The 26,917-nt window shown below is 43.8% G+C and overlaps 1 protein-coding gene across 1 annotated transcript; it reads left to right on the top strand.

Moving 5' to 3' along the window:
* The first annotated feature begins 13,089 nt into the window (after nt 1-13,089).
* SLC25A46 (solute carrier family 25 member 46) lies at nt 13,090-26,615 on the top strand. The gene is made up of 8 exons (XM_032206202.1): nt 13,090-13,397; nt 14,880-14,922; nt 17,161-17,218; nt 17,688-17,765; nt 18,472-18,572; nt 20,801-20,857; nt 21,341-21,398; nt 24,539-26,615. The coding sequence occupies exons 1-8, from the start codon at nt 13,178-13,180 to the stop codon at nt 25,115-25,117; spliced, it is 1,194 nt and encodes a 397-aa protein (XP_032062093.1). The 5' UTR covers nt 13,090-13,177; the 3' UTR covers nt 25,118-26,615.
* Nucleotides 26,616-26,917: the final 302 nt, after the last annotated feature.

A 26,917-nucleotide genomic window follows, 5' to 3' on the forward strand; every position in this document is an offset into this window, starting at 1 on the left:
GTAACTGCTCTGGAAAGGACAGACTTCCCTAATATAACATCAAGTGTTTCAGTACTATACGTTTCAAGAAAATAGAACTACCTGCTAAACAGAGATGACTGCTGTGGAAAGCCATGCTTAGTTGGAGCCTGAAGGCAGGGCAGAAAGCAATGAAATCTTTTCTTTTAACCTTGCAGGAAAACTCTTATTGTCTCACTGTGAGACTTGAGAAAAACTCTTATTGTCTCACTGTGAGACTTGAGAAGATATAACCTCTGCCAGTTTTCCATTTCCTAACTTGGGGATGATCACTTTTAACAGCCTCAGTGTGATATTGCAGAGACATTTAGTTATCATCTATAATACACTAAGCATGAATGAATGGATTAATAGGGCAAAGACATAAACAAATTACTTGAGTAAATAACATGGAAAAGCAGTATCTGCAATGTATTTCTCTCACCTTGACAATAGTATTAGGATGCTTCTCCTACATCCGTCATTTATCACAGATTGTGAGCTGCTTCGGAGAGAGGCTGTGTCTGTCCTCAGTACTGCCACAATAGCATGCTACCCAATGGGAAAAAAATGCTGTGAAATATCCACATAATGTCTACGAGAAGTATATCAACTTTCATATTCAGGCGTCTTTGTGAGTATCTGAGGTGTTCCTGCTCCAAGGGACTCTATGAGATAAGGAAACACACTTCTGCCAATCCAAAATGAGGACACCAGATAGTAAACCACTAAAAGCTGTTTCAGAGCAGAGAAACCCCAGAAATCCCAAAGCCCAGGACTGCACCCAGGTAGCACACCTCAGACACCTGTGCATAGACAAGCTAGCCACAGGAGACCAGCACTAGACCTATAGTGGGACCTGTGCCTTTCTGACCTTAGAGGGGCAAGAAGCAACCCTGGGGTACCCAAAACAGCACTTCATGGCACTGTTTAACACTGCATACCTGTTTTCACTCCCTCTGTTTAAGCACTTGCACCCTGTCCCGTCTAAAAGGTCACCCTGAAGGTGGTGACAAAAAAAACATAGTATTTTGTAGAGTTATGGGTGCCAGTGAGTGTGTCTGAAGTCATCTTTATTTTAGTCTGCTTAGACGCTGATATTGGCCCCAAAAGACCATAAAACACATGAGGGCAGGCTTTACTTTGCCAGGAGTGGAAATCCCAAGAAACTACCAATGACATCAGACTCCTGCATTTTACCATGATACGAGGTAAATTCATTACCTTGCCAAGGGTAAATTTAACCCACAGATCTCTGTCCTTTCCTCTGTGATCTCCAACAGCCTTCCTTCTGCCAGAACATGATTTTCTTGTGGTACTTGCTGTTATAATTGCTAGTTATTATTTGTGGAAATCTGTTTGCACACTTCAGGGTGGACAGATGTGCAGGAGGATCTTTGCACTCACAGACAGGAAGCCTAACTGTGTTTCCAGGTGCAGACTTTCAATCTGTTGCTTGGAGCCTACGCTGAGATTATTTCTTAACCTTCAAAAAGCCCCTGACATTTCACATGGATGTCACATACGGGTTGCTTTTCTTCTGTACTTCTCCTCAGCCCCAGCAAGGCTGGTAGGGCTCCAGATCTGGAGCCTGGTTCACCTTCCTAGGCTACTGGTCTGGGAGCTGGTTTATCACTGGATCAGCTGTCCGTGTTTCACGTGTAAGTTCACGGGACGCAGGGTAAACGTGAAGTAAAGAAGATCAGCGTGATTTGTAAGGGGATCTGCTGTTCGTGTGACCGGAGCAAAGCCCAGCAGCTGTGCAGTGGCTCTGGTGGGGGCAGCACGGGTCTGCAGCGCGCAGCTCTGTGCAGCACTGCAGGCGTGTGTCGCACGGTGGTGCTGCGGCGCTGCAAACGGGAAACCTGTCCCAGAAAACTGTACAACTGTACAAATGCATCGGTTTTGTTTGTTGGAGGCTGGGGGAGTGAGAGGGGAGCACTTTCCGACGGTGCAAGAAGGGTTCGTCCGTCTTTCATTCATTTACTGCATGGCTGATGACGGTGGGTTTTTCTTGTGCTGTACCCGCGTACCTTGTGTGCATCCCTCCTCAAGCCAGATGTTTCAAGATAGCACCAAACAGGTGAGAAGGGGGTCGTGGGTATGATGTGAAAGAGGAGCAAGTTGCCAAGGAACAGAAGAAAGATTGAAGTTCCTTGACCGTGTAAGCAGGAAGCACTTAAATGATGTAGAAAACAGCCTTTTGAATTTCAGTTTAAAAGCATCATTTGACAGGAATAGAGACACGGTTAAATAATCCTTTCCATAAGGTTAAGTTCTCAAGGAAACATCTAAGATGTAACAGCTAGCAGCTAATCTCATCAGTAAAATGACCCATTTAATCATTATTAAATTATGTTACTGCCTCATGCCTTTGTCAGAATGACATGACATCATATCCTTGGTCATCTAAGGACAAAGACGGCAGGCACATTGGTTGCTGGAAGAAGTGGTGTGCTGTAGCAAACAGCTAGGATGACAGGAGAATCTAGCCAAACTTGAAAGTGCTCAAACCTTTCTCCCAATTTTCATGTTTGAGCACCCAGAAGCTTGATTAATTTTTCCCATCACACCAGTTTAATCATGTCTACCATAAAACTGCACTCTGCTGTGTTAGAGTTATTTATTAATCAGTTTATGAAGACAAAGAAGGAGCCTTGATTTCCAGTGGAGCTGCCAACGTACAGACCACTCTGGATGGAATAGGTTCAACCAAAATTTTCCAAAACAGCCTCTAAGTCCCTTAGACACATTCATGTAATGTAAATGACAGTTGTAGAAAAATATACTGGTGGTCATAAGTTTTTAATTTTTTGTATTGCTTTATTGAACAATAACTGTACTTGTAAGTCTACAGCTGATAGTTGTGATTTCTCAAACACTACTTGAATTCTGGCAACTTGATGAGAAAATTTTTAAACCAAGTGTACTACCCTGATTTTCAATTTCACTTTTCCTAGATTTTTTTCTCACTATACTCATGCCATTGCACACTTCTGTTGTTGTATGTAGAGATTAATTAAATGAAAAATTTTATCAGAAGAAGGTTCTTTGAGTCCCAAAATGCACTTTTCTTGTCAGAGACCACATGTATATCCCCTATTTGCAGCTCTAGTCACCACTTGAACCAATAGGAATCTTTTCACTGCTTTATGTCTGATTGCTCCTTCCCACACATCTCTTAAACATTTCCCCAGCTTCAAGAGGTCAGACAGTACGAGGAGCTGGTGCAAGTCTGTGTGGGTTCTAGGAAGTCAGCTACAAGGCTTCTGCTCTTCCTGGTTGTGTAGAAAAACAACACTTAGGAAAAATAAAAAATTAAAATAAAATAAAATAAAATAAAATAAAATAAAATAAAATAAAATAAAATAAAATAAAATAAAATAAAATAAAATAAAATAAAATAAAATAAAATAAAATAAAATAAAATAAAATAAAATAAAATAAAAATGCTTTTAACTTTGAGAATTGCTTGGTTTCAACTCAATAAACAAATATCCCTCTGCCAAAGGGATTTGTATCCACTTCTTGCTGGCAAAGTGACACAGGTCATTCACTGGTGAGCACTGAGGAGCATGGACACCAGCCCTCACCACAAGGGAGTCACACGAGAGCTTGGGGCAACTTCCCACTTCCCATTCCATTGAGTCAGGGAGTTGCAGAGGTGGCTTCCTCAGGTGGATCCCATCTTGCTCCAGAGCTGGCATACACACACATCAGTTAGCGAGAAGACCAAGGAGGTCTGGATACACATCCTACCTTTTCCACAACTTTTCTTCTCAGATGGTTGGTGTCTATCAGCTGCTGTGAGTGAGACTAAAGTTCAGGTGGATGGGATCAGACTAGTTATGTAGTCCCAAGCTGGGAAAAAGTAAGGAAACCTTGAAGAAAATAGGGAGGTTTTTAGCTTGTGTAGTCTTTAGCTGTGAAGCAAGGAAGAAAAGGGATGAAAGGTTAAAAAAAAAAAAAAAAAAAAAAAAAAAAAGGAGAAAACAGCTGCAGGAATATTCCAGACTGACCTATTGTAACCTTTTCTCATTAAGGGTCATTAAACCCATCAAAATGCTAATGCATGCTAATGTGGGATTTGGTGCTCCCACTGGTCCTCTGTAATGAGGAAACTCAGCAGAGATAAGTTAGGTGAGTTGTAACAGCCAATTAAAAGTAGCCATAGAGGCAGTTTTCTCAAGTTTGCTGTGTATAAAAAACATTGATTCAATTCAGAGGTGTGCTTGCTTTGCGAACGATTGCCAAGCACTTGACTCTGCAGTGTTACATATTTAATTATTTAATTAAAACGCCTTTGGGTGGATTCTGACTCTGTGTGCTTATTGGCAGGGCAGACTGGGCACGAACCTACGGATAACAGTTACCGCCACAGGATGACATCTGCAAGGAGATGTCGTAGATCCAGATCTGGACTGCCAGCAGGCCCTGAAAAGCCCAGCCACCCTTTTGCTGGCCCTTCTGGGACTCAGGGTTTATGCCCGTGCCTAAGAAAAGACTGAAGCCAACCAAAGATTGTCTCCAGGACCTGATGCGTACTTGAGAGCATGCTCATGGGCGCGCAGCTGCTGGAAAGAGCTTTCATGAGACCAGTCCCACCCCTGGGACTTGACAAAAGTTACTGTGGAGGTCAGGCCAATGGAGGCCAGGGAAAGAGCTGACATGTTGGCGTGGAAGGATACAGGCTCTGTAGGAAGGAGGGGGTACAATGAGGTGCATTTGAAGTGCTTCTACAAAAATGCATGCAGAGTGAGGAATAGAATGGATGAGCTAGAAGTCTTGGCCCAGTCCCACAGCTACAACATCATCGGCAGAAGCAGAACCTGGTGGGATGAGTCCGGTGGCTGGTGTGCTGCAATGGATGGTTACAGGCTCCTGAGGAGGGGCAGGCAGGGCAGGCGAGGTGGTCGCGTGGCCATATACATGAAGGAGGGATTGGATTGTGTGGAGTCCACTGTTGGCAATGGCAAAGTTGAGAGCCTGTGGGTAAGGATTAAGGGACAAACAAATAAAGGGGATGTCGTCGTGGCAGTCTGTTACAGACCATCTGGCCAGGATGATGACACTGATGAATTAGTCTTCGAGGAGCTAAGAAATACCTCTAGATCAACTGCCCTTGTCCTTATGGGGAACTTCAACTTGCCAGACATCAACTGGGATTACCACATGGTCAGCCCAAGCATGTCCAGCAGGTTCCTAAAGCACCTCGATCATAACTTCTCACTGCAGGTGCTAAGGGCGGCAAGTAGGAAAGGTGCCCTCCTAGAGCTGTTGCTGGAGAACAGAGAGGGTCTTGTGGGAGCAGTGGCAATTGGTGGCCATCTTGGTCATAGTGACCATGGAGTGGTTGAGTTTAAAATTTTTGGTGACAGGAGGAAAACTGCCACCAAAACTACAGCCCTGCATATGGGGAGAGCAGACTACAGGCTGCTCAGGGAACTAGTTAGCAAGGTGCATCAAGCACGGCATTGCTAATTGGTTGAGGGAAGTGATCGTCCGTCTACACTCTGCGCTAGTGCGGCCTCAACTCGAGCACTGTGAGCAGTTCGGAGCACCTCAGTACAAAAAGGGTATGAAACTATTGGAGAGTGTGCAGAGAAGGGCTACTAAGATGGAGAAGGGCCTAGAGGGGAAGACATACGAGGAACGGCTGAGGTCACTAAGACTGTTCAGCCTGCAACTTCCAGAAAAGCAGGACGCATCACACATAATGGTTTCTTGGGAAGACAAACGCCATCACTTCAGATGTCCTGCCCTTCCTTCCACCTTCTTTACCCCAGCTTTTACTGCTGAGCATGGCAGCATATGGTATGTCACACTCAGCAATAAAAAGGGGGGGCTCTCGTGGGGGAGGGGGCTGTTCCTCCTGAACAACCACTATGCATTTTGAGGCCCTGCTTCCCAGGATGTGGCCGAACATCGCTCATTGATGGGAAGTAGAGAATAAATTTTTCCCTCTCTATGTGTTTCCACACAGACTTATTGTTTCTTTTGTTTCTTTTTTCTCCCCATTCCCTTTCCCTTGAATTAAACCTTTCTCATCTCAAACCTTGAGTTCTCTGTGTTGTATTTTCTCCCCTTCCTCTTTGAGGAGAGGGGGAGTGAGAGAGCGGTTGTGGTGGAGCTCGGCTGCCCACCTGAGTAAAACCACCACGCTTATACTGAGGGACACGGAGCTGAGCACTGTACTCAAGGTTCAGCCTCACCAGAGCAGAGTACAGGGGGACAATCACCTTCCTGCTCCTGCTGGGCAACGCTTTCCCTCCCTGGACTTCCCCGTGTGTCCCTTCACAGGCTTGTGACCTCCTTTGTGCTCTGGGCTAGGTCCACTCAGCTCTTGAAAACCTCTATGCTCAGGGGTGACCCCACCTTGCTAGAAAACCCACTCCTAAGCACGACAGGGCTTCCTGAGTGTTCTTCATAACCCTGAGAGGACTTCTCTGGTTTTCCCTATCACCAGCCCGGACTTCTCCAGGCCCAGATCTGCCTCCGCTCCTCTTGCCAGCTACTGCTGGGAAGATCTTGTCCCCATTCCAGCCATCCCCTCCCCACAGGCACCACACTGTGCCCCAAAGCCTACTTGGGTCCATGCTGAACCAGTCCCAACCCCACATGCTCCTTGTGGGGCCAGTGCTCCAGCCCCACCACATCAGAGCTCTCCCCTGAACTCCTCCAGCTGGTCAATGTCTCTCCCGCCCAGGACCCCAAGGAGGACGCGATGCCCAGATGAGGCCTGATGGGTGCTGAGCAGAGGGGAACGCCCTGCTCCCCCCAGAGAGGGTCAGAATCAAGGAGATCCCCGAGGGCAAGCCAAGGGCTGCTGTGAGCCTGCTGTGGGGAGAAGCAGGGCAACCCGAGGGCTGTCCGGCTGTGCTGGAGTGTAGGAAGGGCAGCGTGAGGACTGTGTCACACAGCCTCAAAGGCAGGCATGAAGTTTTATGGAATGGACACTGTATTTATGGACCTAGAGGTGTCTGCCATGGCCACAGTGATTTTATGGGGCACTGGGAAGACACGGCCAAGGCGGCAGTCACTGGTGGGTAACACCAATGCCGAGAAGACAAGCACTTTGTGGGGCAGAGTGGTAACGCTGTTGTGCTAGACACAGACACAGGTGCCAGGGCCAGAGCGCTGCCAGAGCATGCACTGTGGGGCAGGACAGCCCATTGTGATGGCTCCGAGCAATACCCTGTGAGAGCCGTGAGCGACGCATTGTGACTGCATGGCCCTGGCTGCTCATATGCGGGCGCAGAGTCCCACCACCCCGGCTAGTGCCCACACTCCGGCTGAGCGGTGACGTGAGGTCTGGAGTGAGGAGCGAGGTTGGCCTTGGTGCTGGTGTCGTGCCCTGGGAGTTGCTGCAGTAGCTCTCAGTGCCCTTCCCAGAGCCATTGGAGCTTCTTCCGCGGCCCTGTGTCAGTCGGGCTGTCGGGAGACCCAGGAGGAGCACTCAGAGCAGCAGAGGTGAGCACGCTGGGGACACCTTGTCCTGGGCCCTGGGTCCTGGGCAGCTGGAAGGGTTTCCTCCTTGAGGGAGCTGCACAACTCTTGCAGCCGCCCCTGGCTCAGCCCATGACCATGGCCTCTTGTCTGCCTTTTGCAGCGTGACTCCTGCTGCTGCAGTGCCGGTGAGAGGGAGCGGCTCGTCATCGCCACTTCTCCCCAGCTCACCTCAGCAGCTGGAGAGCATGGCCACGGCGCTGGACACGCGCTGTCCCATCTGTCTGGACAGCTGGGTGAACCCCAGCTACGTGCTGCCATGCCTCCACCGCTTCTGCTTCGCCTGCATCCAGCGGTGGGCTGAGAGCAAGCCCGAGTGCCCCCTCTGCAAGCGCAGGGTGAGCTCCATCGTGCACTCGGTGCGGGCGGACAACAGCTTCAAGGAGCTCGTCATCCCACCACCTGCGGAGGCACCACTCAGCGCCCAGCAGGCAGACGCAGCTCCTGCCCACCCAGCTGCGCGACCAGAGGCTGCAGGACCAGTGCCCACAGCCTCTGTGGGCGGCCTCCACCCCTTCGCCTGGGCGTCCCTCTTCCGCCTCTACCCTGCTGTGCTCCAGCCCCTGCTGCCCTGGCTGTGCCACGAGCTGGGGCAGCTCCTCACGGATGACGGCAGGGCAGCCTCAGAAGCGCAGCACAATGTCATCTCAGGGCTGCGCTTCTTTGGCCTGGACGAGGGGGCCCTCACCCTGCTGCTCAGGACCTCCCTAGGAAGGCAGACGGCCGGCTTCGTGCAGCGGCTCCTTGCCACTGCCGTGCAGCGATGCAGCGGGGAGGCCCAAAACATCCTGGGCCTGGGGGCCTCCCGTGCTGCCGCAGGACAGGAGGGCAGCCCTGCAGCAGTCCCCAGCCACGCTGCCGCATCGCTGGGGACACCAGCAGCCGGCCCAGAGAGCTCCGAGGGAACCAGCGCAGAGGAGCTCTCTGGGACCTCAGCCGCTGCCCTCCAGGGGGGACGCAGCCACCTTCCAGCCACCCCGGTTCCTGCGGCTGCAAACCAACAAGTGCCGGCAGAGGAGCCAGAGGAGGCCGAGCCCGGTCCCTCCACTGCTGGCCAGGGCAGGCTCCAGCCATGCAGGGGGCCCCGACGAGCTGCGAAGAGGAGGGCCCCCACTTCCCAGGACTCTGCCCCACCCGCAAAGAGGCCACCCCGCCGGCGACACTAGCACAGTGCCCCAGGAGCTGGCCTAGCTGGGGCTGGGCTAGCAGATGGGGCACTGCCAGCAACCGGGGGGAACAGGAAGGCTCACAGCAGTCTAAGGCTTTCAGACAAAGCCAATAAAGCCATTAAAACTGCAGAAAATGTCTCCATATTTGTGACAAGACAGTTCTTCCTCATGTGTCTGCTGGACCCAAAGGCCACTGGGTTCAGACAGGTGGCAGAAGGATACGTCGACGCAGCCCTTCGCAGGGCCAGCGGGGCTGTCGGTGTTGGTGTGATTTTTCCCCACGTACAAGGCACTATTGAGCTGCTCCCCCAAAAAACACATGCTGTCCATTTCCAGGCCTGCACGTCTGCAGCTCTGCTGTGTCCGGCCAAGGCAGGAACCCCAAGAAGTTCAACGAGGTGAAGGGCAAAGTCCTGCACCTGAGCAGGAACGGCCCCAGGAAGCAGCACTCGCTGGGAGCTGTCCAGCTGGGGAGAAGGGTTTTGCTGGGAAGCAAAGCACTTGCGGTGCCCAGACACCTCAAGATCCCGATGAAGTCCAGTACACAACATCTACATGGTGCAAATTTGTGCGGAGTGCACCATCAGCTCCTCTCATCTAAGGAGGGGGAGTGAGAGAGCGGTTGTGGTGTTTAGCTGCCCAGCACGGTAAAACCACCACAGTCCTTTTTGGCGCCCAACGTGGGGCACAAAGGGTTGAGATAACAACAAATTTATCAAAACACGTACAACTAACACACTTACTTGCTAGTAACCATGTTCAGTGTCCTGTTAATACTGGCTTGTTTGATCATATGTCATGCAATCCGTGTCATGGTCTCCTTTCTCCTATATATCCAATCCAACAAGGTGCTAAAATCTGTGTTCGTTTTTTTGAATTTGTTTTGCTGCCAAGCACTGGTCTTGAGTTTAATCTGGCATTCAGGCTCTGCGCTGTTATCAATTGGGTCTCCTGGAAACCATCTTTTAGAGAATATTCAGAACAACACTGTTTTCCTTTCCTCATCTGGATACCAGTTTATTGATAATATCAGGAATGGTTCCTTTTCCTTCTTTCACAGTGGGCTAATTGCAACAGTTTGGGAGTATTTTGAACATCCGTGTGTAACCCATGTATTGCTATTTCTAATTCTGAATGATGGGTTTCATCTTTTCTCTAAGATTAGTCAAGTGTTTAGAAAGCTTACTTGGGAACCTGTCTCGAAACAGTCTTGTGGCGAGTGGCAAGGTGTGTGGGATGATGTTGGCAGGTACCTGTCACGGGTGTCTCCTCCAATAATTTTGAACTTCACCCCTGAGCAAGTGCAAAATCCTAAAAACCTGGTCGAATGTTTGAGAGTTGTATGTCCTGACCCTGATAATGCCAGAGAAAAACAGCTTGCAGCATTGTGCTGGGTCCTGTCTTACTCCTATCAAACACTGTTTAACATCATCCAGCACCTTGAAGAGAGGGAGGAAGTCTCTGAGTCTGATGACCAGGTAACACATGCTGTGGCTGACCCAGAGGACCAACCGACTATGGTATCAGTCGCCCCCATAGTCAAGTCAAAACAATGGCAACGGAGGTCAGCTCCTTTAGTAAGGGAAGAAGCCTCTCCTAAGAAGGAAGGAGAAGGGGAAATGGCACCTCTAGAGCAGAGCCATCACAAAAACAGCAGGAAGAAGAGATGGAAATCATAAAGGAATCAGAAACCACTTGATCCCTATCCCTGAGTGAGTTGCGAGAAATACGAAAGGATTATGGTCGACGCCCAGGTGAAGCCAATAAAGCCATGAAAACTGCAGGAAATTTCTCCGTATTTGTGACAAGACAGTCGGTGTCTCTGTCCCTACCCTCGCTGCTTTCTCTCCCTTTGCCTCCTGATCTTCCCACCGCTTCCTCGTGTGTCTGCTGGACCCAAAGGCCACTGGGTTCAGACAGGTGGCAGAAGGATACGTCGACGCAGCCCTTCGCAGGGCCAGCTGGGCTGTCGGTGTTGGTGTGATTTTTCCCCATGTACAAGGCACTATTGAGCTGCTCCCCCAAAAAACACATGCTGTCCATTTCCAGGCCTGCACGTCTGCAGCTCTGCTGTGTCCGGCCAAGGCAGGAACCCCAACAAGCTCAATGAGGTGAACGGCAAAGTCCTGCACCTGAGCAGGATATACACATATGTACATCTATCCATAAACACATTTCCTACATATTGGATGAGGCATTTTGCGAGCAGCTTGCAAAAGTTACATGATCAGCAGCACTCATTCTCCTGGGGGACTTCAACTTCCCTGGTATATGCTGGAAGGAAAGTACTGAACAGAGGAAGCAGTCCAGGAGGTTTCTAGAGTGCGTGGAAGACAGCTGCCTGACACAGCTGGTTCAAGAGCCTACCCAGGGAGGTATCCCGCTAGGCCTGCTCTTCACTAGCAGAGAAGGACTAGTGGGAGATGTGAAAACTGTGGACTGTCTTGGGCGCAGTGACCATGAAATTGTAGAGTTTTCTGTCCTTGGTGATGTCAGAAGGGTAACTAGCAAAGCTGCTGTCTTGAACTTCTGGAGGGCGAATGTTGACCTATTCAGGTCCCTTGTTGCAGGGGTCCCTTAGGAGTCACTCCTGGAGGGCAAAGGAGTCCAAGAAGCCTGGACACTCCCCAGGAAGGAAATTTGAAAGGCACAGGAGCACGCCATCCCTGTATTCTGTAAGGTGAGCCAGAGGAGAGGAAGACCAGCATGGATGAACCAGGAACTTTTATTGAGACTCCTGGAGAAAAATAGAGTTGACGTCCCCTGGAAGAAAGGACAAGCTACTTGGGGCGACTACAAAGAAGCTGCTAAGATATGCAGAGAGGAAGATAGAATGGCAAAAGCCCATCTTGAGCTCAGATTGGCCACGGCAGTAAAAGAGAACACATAATCCTTTTACAAATATATTAACAGCAAGAGAAGAACCAGGGAGAATTTCCATCCTTTACTTGATGCAACAGGCATCTTGCAGGTATCTATCTATAGATACTTGATGAAGTATCTATAGCTGAGGAATTGGTAACGACAGAGGTGGAGAAAGCTGAGGTACTCAACAACACCTTTGCCTCCGTCTGCACTGGCAGACGGGCTTCCCGAGTCTTTCATTTCCCTCAGCCCATAGATGGAGGCTGGGAGAGCAAAGTCCCACCCACCCTAAGTGAAGAGCATGTTCAAGACCACCAGATGAATCTAAACAGGTGCAGGTCTGTGGGACCCTATGACCCAGGGTCCTGAGGGAACTGGCTGATGTAGTTGCCAAGCCTCTCTCCATCCTAGCTGAAAAGTCCTGGCAGTCAGGCGATGTCCCTGGTGAGTGGAAAAAGGGAAACATCACACCCCTTTTTAGAAAGGGATGAGAAAGTCTGGTCGTTTAGAAAGCAGAGGAACTCCTGCTCAGACTGGGGAGGGAGAAGAAGACGAGATAGCCTACTCCAAAGTGGCTGGGCCACCAGAGGAACAGGAAGACGAACAGGAAGATGTCATAAGGGCATCGAGAACTACCCAAGGCCTCCACCAGTATGAACCTAACTGGGAATGAGTAGCAAAAGCACCCTAATGTGACTGGCCAGGATGCTCTGAGCATCCTTGGCATAGGCTCTCTCAGGAGAGGGTATTTCAAGGAGCTTTTTTCTTCAGGGAGCCAATCTATGCAGGTGACAGGGGGAGATGTTTTTTCCCACTTGTTCACTCTCCCTCTCTCCTTCACCCACCTCTTGTCCTCCAGGCTAATTACGGTAGCTCTTCAGGTCTTTGAATACCCTTGGGATATTCAGGCCAGCATGTTCTTACTGTTATTTCTCCTGAGTGCGCTCCAGGTATTGTCCAAGGTTAAACAACTACCTAGGAGTGCCACCCGGGGATCTGTTCTGAGGCAGGACAGTTATGAGTGGCCCGCAGGACATGGGCAGGCATCTAGAGCAGTGGGCACCTCCAGTGCTTTGGAAATTCACCCCGAACAGGTGCAAAATCCTAAAAAAATGGCAGAATGCTTGGAAAAGGTGTGTCAGCACCCTGGCAACCCCAGAGACACGCAGATCCCTGCCACGGGCTGGGGCTTGGCACAACACATGTGCGGACTGGCCCTGGGCTGAACCCGTTTTGCAAGCAGCAGCCGGGGTGGTTTTTACACACGATTTATTTACACGGCAGCGTTTGGGGTGCTTTTTACACACAATTTATTTATTCCGCACTGTTTGAGCCCTGCCCCCCCCCCGGGGGGGCACGGCGCGGGGGGCCGCTGCGTGAGATGGCGCCTGCCTGCCGCTGGGGGGCGCGCTGGTCGCGCCGTGAGGCGGAGCCGGCCGCCAGTGCCAGGGCCGGGCAGAGGAGGCCCGCCATTGGCCCGCCCGCCCTCAAGCCCCGCCCCCTCCGCGATCACGTGCCCCCGCGCTCGGCTTCAGCAGGGCGCGGCCGGCCGGAAGTGGCGGTTGGGGCGGCCGGGCGCGGGCCGTTGCGCGGCCGTTAACGGCCCCCCCCCTCCCCAACCCCCTCACCTCACCCCCGCCATGCACCCGCGGCGCCCCGACGGCTTCGACGGGCTGGGCTACCGGGGGGAGCCGGGCCCCGGCGGCAGGGCCTCGGAGCCGGGCCACTGGGTGAGCAGCCCGCCCGACATCCCCGGCAGCCGCAACCTGCACTGGGGCGAGAAGACGCCGCCCTACGGCGCGGGGACGCCGCTGGGCCTCAACGAGGAGCCCGGCCTCGGGGCGGCAGGGCCCGGCGCCGGTAAGGCTCGGCTGGGAGCGCCGTGCCGCTGGGGGTCGTGTGAGGCAGCGCGGCTGTCCCGGCCGGTTTGTTGTCACCTTGAGGGGTTACGGCGTGGGTGGCGGCGGGGAGAGCCGCCTCCGTGCCTGGCGGTGGCGGAGCCGCGCAGCTGGTGGGGTGAGGGGAGGAAAGCGCGCTCCGGGGTCGCTGCCAGGGAAACGGTGGAAGCCCTCGGAGGTGCGGTGGTGTCGTTTTGTGCCTTTGTGGTGTTGGTATGTGCTGAGAGAAACTTTGTAAACCTAGGCAGCTGAACGCAGCCTTAATTAAAAGGGTGTTCTGGAGCAACTTATATTCACCTGGGCATGAAAGTGTTATGAAAGACTCGCTTAGGCAAAATAAACATGTATCGTGGATGAGCCTTTTTTTCACCCAGCAGTTCTGTGAGCTTTTTCAGCTCTACACCAAGTCTCTGTACAGCCCTTAATTGAGCTTCCATCGCTGAAAGCCCTTAATTGAGTTTTTATCCTTGAAAGCACTACCCAACACACGACCAATTCGAGGTACTCCAGCTCTACCTTTTTCTGGCCTACCTGTTCCTGGAGGTTGTGTTGATTCTGCGTTTTAGAGGACTGGTAAGGAGTTGCCCTATCATTGAGTCCAGTCTCTACAAGTGGAGAGTCTTATCGTTCTCTGCAGGAGGGCTTTGTGGATCTCTGCTGAGGTTACTACGACGACCCACATTTACAGTCAGCTTTCACCCAGTAGTTTTAAGGGCTGAATATTAATTCTCCATTGCATCTATGGTACACATACTGCTCTTCTTAAAAACCTGTTCAGGTAATTCCCAAGGTGTTAGTACATGTTAGTTAACAACAGGGAATTGAACCCATTATTCTAGTTACAATTTTAAAGTTTTTCTTGTATTTTTTTTTTTTTTTTTTTTTTTTTTTGCAAAGGAGTGAAGGTAGACAACTGATGAGAAAACCAAGTCATACATGTTATGCTACCTTTCCCTAAGTCTATCTCTTTTTATTGTCTTTGATTTTTAAAGTAAGTTCACCTTAGACATGTAAGTTTGTGCAATGGGGATGTTGCAAATTTGTCATCCATGCTAATTGTTTCAGTGGTTGGTTGGAGTTAGCTCTTTTAGATATTGAAAGATTCTGTGTTTTACTGTAATCATTCACTTTGAGTCCTTTTTTTCCTGAAGCTGTTTTAAGACAAGAAAAATCTTATAAAAGAGTGCACAAACTCAAACATGGTCCGAAGTGCAACTATTCCTGGGTGAATAGCGTTTTATGGCTTTTGCTAAGTTGCCATAAATGTTGCTGTTTACTACCTCTACCTTTTGAAGCAAGTATAGTGTAAAACTTTGTTTTTGTTTTGTTGTTGTTTGTTTTGTTTGATTTTTATGTGTTTGTTTTTTTTGATGAACTGCATGGTATTTCCCTCACCACCCTTTTTGATTATCAATGCTGTATATTCTGTTTTCATGTCTTGCAGAGCAGTTGAACAGATTTGCAGGCTTTGGTATTGGACTTGCCAGGTAAGACTTCTGTGTTTAATTTTAAGTGATTATTCTATAGTAAGGCTGTAGTTGTCTTACAATCCCTACATGCTTTTTTTTATTTTTATTTTTATGCCAGTAGACTTAAGCAGCTGAAGTCCCTGTAGAAACCTTTCATTTAAAATCCATTTAGGTTTCTGTTTTTTCTTTAACTGAAATGTTTCTCAAAATTGCTCGAGGAACAGTGAATGTAAGGAACATTGTTCCTTATGTAAGGAATTGTTCACAGCAATTTGAAAATCATACAAGAAAACTGTTCACACCCTTGCCACGTTTTGTTCATATACTTAGATAATGTGAATGTTTCCTAAGAACAAGATAATGCCCTTAAGTATAATATCAATGTATCTTGAGTTAGTGATACTGATCTAGCCAAGTAGTCTAATATCCATTTTATTCATTATTACGGTGATACTGATTACTGGTAGTATTTTTGAAAGTAGTGGTTTCCAATGTGCACAGTTTCCTGAGCAGTTGAGGTTCCTATTGTATACTTCTGTTCAAAGAGAAAGACCTCTTACTTGGCCTCTAGCCTGTCCTGCTCCCTACCCTGTTGCTGTCAACCTTGATGACTCTAAGAACTTGTTTTAGTGAATTTAAATCATATAAAAAATAAAGACGGGGAAAAGAGCTGGATGATTTTTTGCTGTTTTGTGAAGCAGGTTAATTGACCTGGGAGCTGACTGCAATAGCCAGCTAGTCACCTGGAAGTAGTGCCAGCAGTGGTTCAGAGAGGGAAGAGAAAAAGAAGGGGGAGTAGGAATGTCCGTTTCTGGGAAGTAATGAGTTCCCATCTCATGAAACTTTCTGTCTTCCTTCTCCCACTTCTTCCCTTACAGTGGTTCAGCTTGCACATGGATCAGACTTTTTATTACGGTAATATTGAAGAGGTTGGAAATTAGGCCAGACATGTTGAGAGTTGTTTATTTCCAACCTTATCAAGCTAGTGAACTCAGGTGTGAGCAGTAAAGAGTGAAGCCATAGGGCAGGAACATGCTGATCTCTTTCACAAGGATGTTAGCATGGCTCAGTTGTCCTTCAAAACATTTAGTGTAGATTAATCAAGCATGGGAGTTGTTTTCAACATCCTGAGTACTGTGTCTTTTAGGACTATAAAGCAGGCATGTGGTTTTGGTAAAGAGTTGATCAACATTATATCACCACTGAGATCGCTTCTACCAGCTTATGCTTTTGCATTTGTATCAGGCCAGGTTTTTTTTTGCATTGATTTGCATCAGACCTGCTGTGACATGGTTTAAGCCAGAAATCTCATAGAAAACACCCAAAAGAAAAGGTTAGTAGTTTTTGCAAGGTTAGTTGGGCTGGCTACCCGAAGAGCTAAATAGATAGCGAATGGAGTATGAGGAAAGCTTTACCTGTTTTGTTAGCAGCAAACTGCTGATAAGCTCAATAGTTTATGAAACTGCAGGATTAGTACTTTACTGTGTAATTTAATACTTGGTTATCCAGAGTCCCTCCCACCTGCCTCAGATGATCCAGTAAGTTGGTGGTGAGAGCTGTTGTCTGGAATGCTTAGGTAAAGGCTTGAGGTCTTAATTTTCTAACCAATAGCCCAGATTGGAACCACAAGCAGAGAAGTGTTCTGACCCCACTCAGATACTTTGAGAATCAATTAAGGGTTTCTCTATGTGATTGTGACCAGAAATCCTATTTTAGAACTAAGAAACTTTTTTTCCTGTGGAAGCTTGGTTGAATACTGTTTCTGGAACTAGGGGGAAAGGTGTTGGGGCAGTAGCATTTTCTGATGAGAAAGATGTAACTGAAATTCAAAAGTAGCTGTTGGTACCAATCTGCTTGCCTTGCTAAAGAAGGTCTTGACTAATCCTGTGGTGTGCAGAATTAACATAAAACTGGAAACTAATTTTTCCAATGTCCTGCCTCTGCCTGGTCTTGTCCCCTCATATTTTACACAGGGAAGGCTTAAGAATTTCGGTGCATTGTTTTGTCTATGAGAAATACATACATATATGCATATATTCACTATGAGAAAGACCATATATGTGTTGTGTATTTTTGTATTTGTTCCTGTGTAGTATTGGTATATTGTGAGGTAGCCCTCCAAAATGCCTCATTAATTCACTGAGTAATGTATAATTTTTTCAAGTACTAATGTAATGTTCTTAGAAAACAATAACAAGCCTTTTCTAAAAGATTTACAGTTGCTTCCAATACTTTAAATACACTTTTCTTTTAAAGCTTATTTACAGAAAATGTGTTGGCACATCCTTGCATTGTTCTACGTCGTCAGTGTCAGGTATATCTTTTATATTATTTTTTCCAGTCCCATCTTTTGTGTACTATGATACTTTTGTCATCATATTCTGTAAAATATAAGGAAGCTTTATAATATTAAGGAGATGCTGCAGCATTGTCATGTTTCTGTTTGTAGTGTACACGTTTTCTGTTCTGAAACTTAACTTGAGCATTCTTTTTTTGTTTGGATAATGACAAACAAATTACAGCAAATGAGTTCTTCATCTCTGAAACAACTTTCAGATCCCCTTTACTAGCAGGATGTTTTGTTTCAAATATTTTCTGTTTTATGCTTTCTTTTGTTTACATTTTCAGCATACAAGCATTTGAAAGGTCTGCCTGTTTCCCTAAATTTCATTGAGAATTTATTCCTATGTTGGTCACTTTGACCTTTACAAAAGCAAAGCGCTTTTTTCTTCAGAGTTGTAACGTGTGTGTTTATAAAGCTGCTCTCTTTATATTTTTAACAGGTTAATTATCATGCTCGGAATTATCATCTCACTCCATTTACAATTGTCAATATTATGTACAGCATCAATAAGACACAGGTCAGTGTGTGGTGCAAGTCTGTGTCTGAGCAGGGAAAGTTTCTTTAACATGTTTGTATACTGACATCTGTAGCTCTATACAGTGGGTGGATAAACAGGTGGCAATTGTAAGGGAATATTTATAGTTGCAGAAATGTTGCAAAAAGGTAACCTTTCCTTATGAAAATTTTTACTTGGTAGGAAGGGTGCGTAGATATTAGTAAATAAGAGGGTCCCTCAAATCAGTTGTTTTTCAGTTAGGAATCTAAAAAAATCATTAATTTTTACATAGATAAAGAGATGTTAAATGACTACTTCTGAAGACAGTATTGTATGATTTTACAGTTCTGCATAGTGTTGGGGAATGGGGTGGAGTGAAAGTTTTGATACTCAGATCAGTGAACATTGGGAAAAGACTTTATGGATTCCTTATGAGAGTGTTTTAACATCTCCAGTTAATTTTGTTCATTGGAAATAGTGTTAAACTTATGGCATAGGGTGAGATAGGTGTCTCCCAAATCACCTGTTGTTGACAACTGAAGTTATCTATTAACACAAGTTTCTTCAGAGTTGAAAGTTAGTTGTCCCCTGGGTTTGATGATACTGAAGTTTAACATTAGAATTGTACTTCTGTGCAGCTTGGATTTGCTGAAAATCTATAAAAATTAGTAAGATGGTGAGAAGACTGAGTATCACATTGCATATAACTACATATTTCTAAACACAGGGTCCAAGAGCTCTTTGGAAAGGAATGGGCAGCACATTCATTGTTCAGGGAATAACCCTGGGAACAGAAGGCATCGTCAGTGAATTTACTCCGTTGCCAAGGTATTGCTTTTTTTTTTTTTTTTACGGCTGCTAACAGAATGATCATCGATTGTTGACTTATATTCAAACAGTTAGAAATACAAGGTTGTTTGGAATTTTTCAGTTGATTAGAGCAATCAGATATTAAATAGATGGTTTTAGCACTATGGGGTTGTCTTGGAAAAGACAGCCTTGTAATTAAGCAGTGACAGATGTTCTGGAAGCCATATTTACCTACTGGTCTGACTACAGAAACAATACTCCAAATTGGTCTTCAATATGATTCCATTGTCACACAATTCACGAGTTTTTTGTTTTCATTTTTGTGGCATGAGCCAATACAATGTATAAAGTAAAAAGTCCTAGTGTCATTAATCAAAACACAGAAAATGTGCATAGCTAATGACCTGTCGCTGACTGCTTGCTTTGTGGTAGGTGAGAAAATAGAGTAGCCGGCACTAATAAATTAAAAGATGTGCTAAGTAAGAGTTTATGTGCTGTCAGCACTGTTTTTATTTCTCCTTTCCCAACAGCTATATCTATGTTGTTATCAGAATACTGAACAAAGGGAATACAACTGAAAAACAAGTGACTTTATTTAAAGAGATTCACCACTCTGCCTGTGTCCATCCTAGGCTGTAGTATAGATGTTTAGTATTTTATTTTGATTTGCAACTCTTCCTGTTTTGAATCACAATTCAAAGTTATGCTAAAACAGTGATGTCTTTTTGCCTTAAGATATGTGTGCTAAAGCCTTTTTGTCTGTAAGCTTTTCATCAGTGTTGTTTTGTAATGGTCCAGAGCTGAACAGTAAGGGCTGACAACTGTGCATGTCAGCATGTAATAGCATGCTGTCTGTTTTGTTACAGACACTTCCAGAGTATGCAGCACGTGTGAGAGATGCTATTGTATAAAGTCACTAAAACTTTTAGTGAAATGCAGAGAGACTTTGAGATAATCCAAAGTTAGTAAAAGATAGCACCTTTCTAGGTGTTACCCCCATGCTTGTATGACCACAGTATGTAAGTAGTCACGACCAGATTGGGGAAGGGATCTGGATAAAATGGTTGTCTTGTACATGCATCACCCTGTGCAGTTTTCTATTGGATGCTTTTTAAGTGGTAGCATGCATCGTTTGGCTGTCACAGGGAGGTGGAGGTTATTCCTTATAACAGAAGTGCCACTGTAGGTGTTCTTAAAAGTTTTGTTTAACTGAGCTCCAAAGGACAAACTGAAACGTTGATTCTAATTCCATATCATGGTATTATAAAAAGCATCCCTCTGTTAGGAAAGAGGCCTGGAAATGTACTTTATCATTTCTGTGGCAAGTTGAATGTTGCTCTGTAGTAAACAAACTAATTCTATGTTTGTTCCTCCACTTCAGGAACTGTTCTGTCTGCTAGATTGGCATGTTAGACTTTCACACATAAGTTTGGCTGCGTTTGTTTTCTAAGTTCAGTGGCTCATTAGATACGATCAAAGTGTCTGTAGTACCTAAGAGGAAGTGAAGATTATTAAGGAGGAGGTGAAGTTCTATGTATTTAAGATGTTGATACCTCCTAGTTATCAACAGTTCTTCAAAGAATTAAGTTTTCTTTCTTGAATTAAAGTAACTGTAACCACAAGCAATGTGCAAATGTGGTTTCTGGACAAGAACTTAAACTGAATACATTAGAGCTTATTTAAAAAAAAAAATCAAGTCAAATATGTCCAATCAATATTTCAAGTAGAAATATCTTTACATTATATGTATTTACTAAATGTATGGCTGTTGAATATGTATGAAAATGTTGAAAATGTATGGCCTTGAGCTAGTGTGGGGTTCTAGTCAAGTGTCCTTGACTAAAGAATGTAACCAAACCAAAACATGGTAAAGAACTTCTGGTAAAGGAAAACTATGGAGATATTAAAACTTCAAATATTGCCTGAAAATTGCTTTAAGAGGTAGTACGCTAGGATGCAAAATAAATACCAAACACTAAAGATGGTAGATGTGAGAGCTACAGAGAGCTTACTAATAATCTAAAACTTTTTTAATTAAAATATCTAGCAGGCCTGAATAAACTTTAAAAGTTGAGCGTGATTTACTAAATGTGCATAGGTGACTGCAGGATTTCCCATTGTGGAAAGACACATCTGTAGAGTAATAATAGAACACCAATATGAAAACTGGATGTTGATGTCTCTGAAAGAAATCCTTGAGTAATTGTTTTTATCCATAGTACAGTAAATACTGCTTTTCTTTTTAGAGAGCTCTCACATAAATGGAACCTCAAACAGATAGGTGGACACCTTCTGCTCAAAGGGTAAGTATAGCTGTAGTTATTACCTTTCTTTATTGGCTAAACAATAGTAAGAAAGCTATTAAATGTATGGCAGTACAATCTGCAGATCAGTTACTTGACAGGGTACTAAGGGAAGTTCTAAAATTCTGCTTTTTTTTTTTTTTTTGAACCATGTTGATTGTGTGTGCCAGTTTGACGCTTTTTTTCTTACTGGATTCTCCTGTATCTGTATGGACCCAGACTAATTTAAAATTCAAATTCTGCTAATAACTGAATTCTGATATCTGAGAGCCTTTTAATTGATCTGTCGCATGAGAATAGAATTTAACAGAACTTCAGAACATCTTGGTGGCTTATTTTGTGCTCTAATAATTGAGTTATGGTTTGTTGTAGCTTTCCCTCAGGCATGACTAGGTAGATAACTGAATCTGCTTTCAGGTGCAGAGTTGGATAAAACTATAATATTGTCATGAACATAATTCTCATTTTTCTTAATTTCTACAGGTTAACACATGTGATAGCAATGCCTTTTTATTCTGCAAGCCTGATTGAAACTGTGCAGGTAATTTACAAATATATACAGCATTTCAAAAGATCCTGTTACTCTTTTTATGAAATAGATTACGTGGAGAATTGAGGCTTTGGCTTTTGGTTGTAGTAGTTGCATCTGTTTTACTCGAGCCTGTGTGACCTACTAACTCCAATAAAAAAAAAAAATTATGCTGTCTTAAGTGGAAGCTTAGAATTAGAAAGCACACATAATACAAACAGAATATATTGTGCGTGAAATAAAAACGGGTTACGTCTATACATTCTAGAAGAGATCATAGAGAAGTCATAAAGAAGGTATTAAAAGGCTTGCTAGGTAGGTTACTAGCATGGCCACTCACCTGTAACAATTAAAAAGCTGTTCTGGTAATGCAGCTTTGTTTTGTCAAAGTACTGAACTCCACTATTTCAGACTTGCTTTCATCCAGTCAGCTTTTGCTTTTAAACTTTCACCTAAGTTTTTCCTTAGCCATCAAAATAAATTTCAGGAAAATCTGGATGTGTTATCTAGGATACTTGCTCTGTAACAGTACGGAGTAATCCATAGCACTTTATTGCAGATCGTCGTTCAGTGAGTTGTTGCATCTCTTTGGGGAGAGAAAGACAGGCTTATACATAGGCCAACGTAATTCTCCCAGCTATATCCATAAAATGAGTTGCTCTGAATTATGAAAGCATCTTTGTGCTGCTAGTGGCACTCTTACTTGAGCTTTCATGTGGAAGGTGATGCAGGATAGTCACTCATGTCATTGAGTCTCCATAGTAATCAATTCCATTCAGGCAAGTTGTAAGTACAGTCAAGACCGATTTAGACCCAACTTCTGAAATCTGCAGTTGGACTACTGTTGTGTCTATGAAATAGTATGTTTTCTGTGGAGAAAAGGTGAGAAAAGTCTGACTTAGTTCCAGAATGTAGTGTAGAAGTACAGACTGTTAATGGATCCTGATACATGGATACATAATCTTATGTAGAGGATCCAAATTTCTTAGAAGGCACTAAGAAGGCTGTATGATCTGGCAACATTTTGTACTAACAGGATAGGTAAGATTGATGGTGCCTCCATGGGGAGGATGGAGGCACCATAAGTTAGACTCCAAACAACAAGCCCACATTCTCTAAAGTTCTTTCATATTTAAGAAACACCCTTCCTCTCTCTTGCTGAATTGTTTTGAAAACAATATTCCAGAGATCTAGCCTGAGTGGATCTTTGAAAGTTTGTGGAAGCCATAGGGAGATTTAACTGGTCTCCTACTGAGATGATCACTTGGGAAGCTCTTGCATCTTAAGAGCTTGACACTGAGCAAATCGTAATCCTGGAACTTGAAACAGCGATGGAACAATGTTCCTGTTTCTTGAGTTCTACTGAGCCATGGATGTTTGGCTCAGTATATTCTACTGAGTACATGGATGTACTGAGGATGTTTTGTTCAGGCGCTGCTTGTGGTTTTGAACAAGGGAATGTTAGTTGTGTTGTTGGATGTGGTAATTTTAACAATAAGTGGTAGACCAGACATGATTTAGAATCTGTCTTCTGGCTACAAGATACAAATTAATTTTTTTGCTAGGCAGCAATGCTTAATTGGAAAATGATCAAAAAGCCAAAACAGCATCTCCCCCAACCTTTTAAACAAGTGATCATCTCTGTAAAGATCTCTGTAAAGCATTGTTTATGAAAGTAATCCTAGTGAGATCTGATGGGATTTTAGGCTTAGTGGGTTCAGTTGTGTGTAAGTGTTTTATTGAATCGATGTATCTGTGCTGTATGAAATGTAGCCTGCTGTTCCTGGAGGCATAATCATTAATTTCCTTGACAGAAACACAGAAAAAGTAGTCTAAGTTAGCATCTGTCCATAATATATGCTGTATTCATCACTCTAGGGAGGCAACTTGTCTTAACAGGTTTACGTTATACTTCTGTGCTTGCAAGAGGACAATTTTGAATTACAGACTATGAAAGTTAAAGATCGTGGGATTTGTTACTAGTAATTTCATGTTAACTTTGATTGTCTTAACTCTGATAAACCCTACCATTCCTATAATTAATAGACACACTTGTCCAAGTAAATTTTATCAAAATAGATAACAGTAAAAGTTTGTAGTTGTCATATCATGGCTTATGTCTTTTACATTTCAAACCACATGGTGGCGTATTTGACAAAATCAAGCACAGTTTTGAAGTGCAGTGATAGTGATATGAGGGACAAGAGAACTAAGCAGGAATTATAATGTATTACTTCTATTTAAAGACTGGATCAACAAAATATTCTGAGGTATTTGAACTAGCTTCTCTTTTCGGCAGATAGATCACAAATGCCATTCATCTTTCCCCAGAATACTTAGGAGCGTTCTAGTTTTGTACTGGCATGTGATCAAGACATAGCCAGCATGGACTTCGTACTTGAGGCGAACTCTAAGATCTTGAATTTTGGATGTAACAGTAATGATAAAACACCAAATCTGTATAAGCATTAGGAGGGGAAACAACATATTTTGGCTTAATCCTGCAAGCGTAGGTGGAATATAATAATAAAATAATTAGTAAGCAAATTCTGTATTATTTGAACAAAATTATTTATTTTCTGAGAGGTAGCATATGGAAAGTGCTATTTTAGACTCCAAAAGTAAAATGGAAATATTAGTAGTTGAATTTATTAAATTCCAAGTAAAAATGATCTTTCAAGTCAACTTAGTTGAGGTTTAGTTGAGGAAGTCTTTGTTACGCATATGCACGTTCAAAGACTAAAGTTAAAAATCCTTTGCTTTAAGGTTTTTAATTCAGGTAAATGCTTCCTGGGATTTGAGTTCAGAGTTAGATGTTTTCAGTACATGATCATTGTTGTGCAGAGTGATACTCTCAGTGGTAAGCTGAAAGTTGTATTTCTTTGCTAATAACACAAATGGAATGTAGATGAGAAGAAGGCTCTTTAAGGTGGGATCATTTTATTTTTTTTTTAAAGCACATTCACCAGATTGCTATTAAGAATGCTACATACCAAAAACATTAAAGCAGAGATTTTATAATATCAGTAAAGATGTGTAGACATAGTAGTATGCAAATATATAAATATCATAGGGTAAAATTCAGCAGTGGTAATGTCAGCATGGTTTGGAAATGGGCAGCACAAGTTGTAACTAATCCTTTTTACTTGTAGAGTGAAATCATTCGAGACAATCCTGGTATTCTGGACTGTGTGAAAGAAGGAATTGGCAGAGTTGTAGGCTTGGGAGTACCCCACAGCAAGCGGCTTCTTCCTCTAATGGTCTTGATTTTTCCAACTGCCGTACATGGAGTTCTTCACTATGTCATCAGTTCCATCGTCCAGAAGCTTGTTTTGTTTGTTCTGAAAAGGGATAATTCCCACAACCTTCCAACAGAGAGCTCTACTTCTGTGCAGAGCATGCTGGATGCATACTTTCCTGAACTTATTGCTAGCTTTGCTGCTAGCCTTTGTGCTGATGTCATGCTTTACCCGCTGGAGACAGTTTTACATCGCCTTCATATTCAAGGGACACGCACAATAATTGACAATACAGACCTTGGCTATGAAGTGCTTCCAATCAATACTCAGTATGAGGGGATGAGAGACTGCATAAATACTATAAAACGTGAAGAAGGAATGCTAGGTTTTTATAAAGGATTTGGAGCTGTTATAGTACAGTATACCTTGCATGTGGCTGTTCTACAGCTCACCAAAATTATCTACTCAACACTGCTTCAAAATGTTTCTTAATCTGTTCAGGTGTGGATTTAGCACAGTGGACATAATTGAGTTATTTACTAACCTAATTATTGTTAAAATGGCATAGAAAATAAAGCTTGAAGAATCCACTCTGTGGATTCTTGTAGAAGAACTTGTTTTAAAACTGGAAATTTAGATGAATGCCATTCAAAAAGTACTGTTTAAATTTAAAATGATAAACAGGAATATAATATCCAGTCATACAAAAGGGGATAATTTCAAATATGGTTGGAATGAGGATTTACCTTTCCTCTTACCAATTAACTGACTTATAGAATGGATATGAATTCTTGATCTTTGGTCTATAAACATCGTATCTGATATTTAATTTGGACTGCTAGACAGTTTAAAGGAATTTATTTCATAAGTTGTAGGTACCTGGAAATGTGAGACTGGGCTTATTGGTCTTTTTAAGTGTTTTCAGCTTCACTGTTAATGGACCTGTGAGCAAAACAGAAACTGTAGAAGTAACTTAAGTAGACAAAAATCACATAATTTACAAGTATATAATCTTACTTTGCTGCAGTGTGGCAGAAGATGAATCTTTTGCTTTATACAAAATAAAAACTTTTTTGGGGATAAAGTTGCACAGAATGTAAAAATGTGGCTGTCTCTGTCTGTTCACAAGGCTTACAGTAACTAAAGTGTGTGAATAAAGAAAATTAGAAGCTATTGTGTGCATGTGTAAGTGCCATTCTTAGACCACTTTCTACTCATAACTTTGGTTCAGTTTTACTCCATCTAAGAGTAGAATAATCTTGCAACTGTATTTAGTATCAATGTTTGAAGTGTAGTGAAAGGAAAACGATCAGTTGGCCATTTCTGAAGTTTCTCTTTTGCTAGATTGGAGGGATATGTACGAAATTACCTACTTAAGATTTAGCACTCATGTTCTTTGCTTAAAGTCTCTGATGAATTAGATATTTTGTGAAGCAGAATTCAGTCTGTTCATGTGCAAGCAACTACTGAAATGTAACATTTTTGCACTCTTCACCTAGTAAAAAAAAAAAATAAATCCGTCTGAAAATGAGTTTTGATCATTCTAAATAACTTATTTGTTGGTTTTGTCAGTGAATATAATGAAAAGTGTTGCAGGGGGGTGTGATTTTAGCAAATAAAGCAGGCATGTGGACAGTCACTTTTAAATTATATGAGAGGCTGTTGCCTTATTCACACTTCCCTGTAGTAAGTCTTTATCTTCAAATACTGTAAATTGATGTGCATTTAATCTTTAAACGTTGTATAGTAGCTACCATTTATGGAAAGAAATAATGGCAAAACAGTGAAAGTGTTGCTGTTCATAAGCTCTGACTTGAAATCATGTGCAAGTCTGCTTTACTATTAAAGTAACTTTCATGTTCTTTTTAAATACATAAGCATTGAAATTGAAAGTGTAGTGATCTTGGGAACTTGTTTTGGAATATTGTTAATGGAAAATTTAGTGTATAGAATGCAAGCAATCAAATAAAGTGAGAATCCACTGTAAAAATTTTGAAGTAATTCACTGAAGAGGCACCCAAAGGAAACCTGGTTTGTATGTTATGCTTTGTTGTATATACTTCATAATGGCTTTTTCAAATTCCTCAACCTTCCAAAGTGCAAGACCATGTTGAATTAAAACTACATGCAAGAACATGGGTAAAATACTTGTTTCTTTTTTTTTTTAACTTTTCAAAAGTTTCTGTAAGTATGAAGAATGAGCCATATCTGAGAATCATCCAGTTTGGAAAGGATTTTGGCAGGTCATCTACTTCAAATTCCTCCTCTAAGCAAGGACGTCATTGACTTCAG

This window comes from Aythya fuligula, chromosome Z (genome assembly GCF_009819795.1).
Source record: "Aythya fuligula isolate bAytFul2 chromosome Z, bAytFul2.pri, whole genome shotgun sequence".
Classification (NCBI taxonomy): domain Eukaryota; kingdom Metazoa; phylum Chordata; class Aves; order Anseriformes; family Anatidae; genus Aythya; species Aythya fuligula.

Excerpts from the sequence above, each read along its gene's own strand:
- SLC25A46 (XM_032206202.1), top strand. The coding sequence starts at position 13,178 with ATGCACCCGCGGCGCCCCGACGGCTTCGACGGGCTGGGCTACCGGGGG. Across the intron at positions 18,573-20,800 it reads GAATTTACTCCGTTGCCAAG|AGAGCTCTCACATAAATGGA; the intron begins GTATTGCTTTTT and ends TTTTCTTTTTAG. Across the intron at positions 20,858-21,340 it reads GGACACCTTCTGCTCAAAGG|GTTAACACATGTGATAGCAA; the intron begins GTAAGTATAGCT and ends TAATTTCTACAG.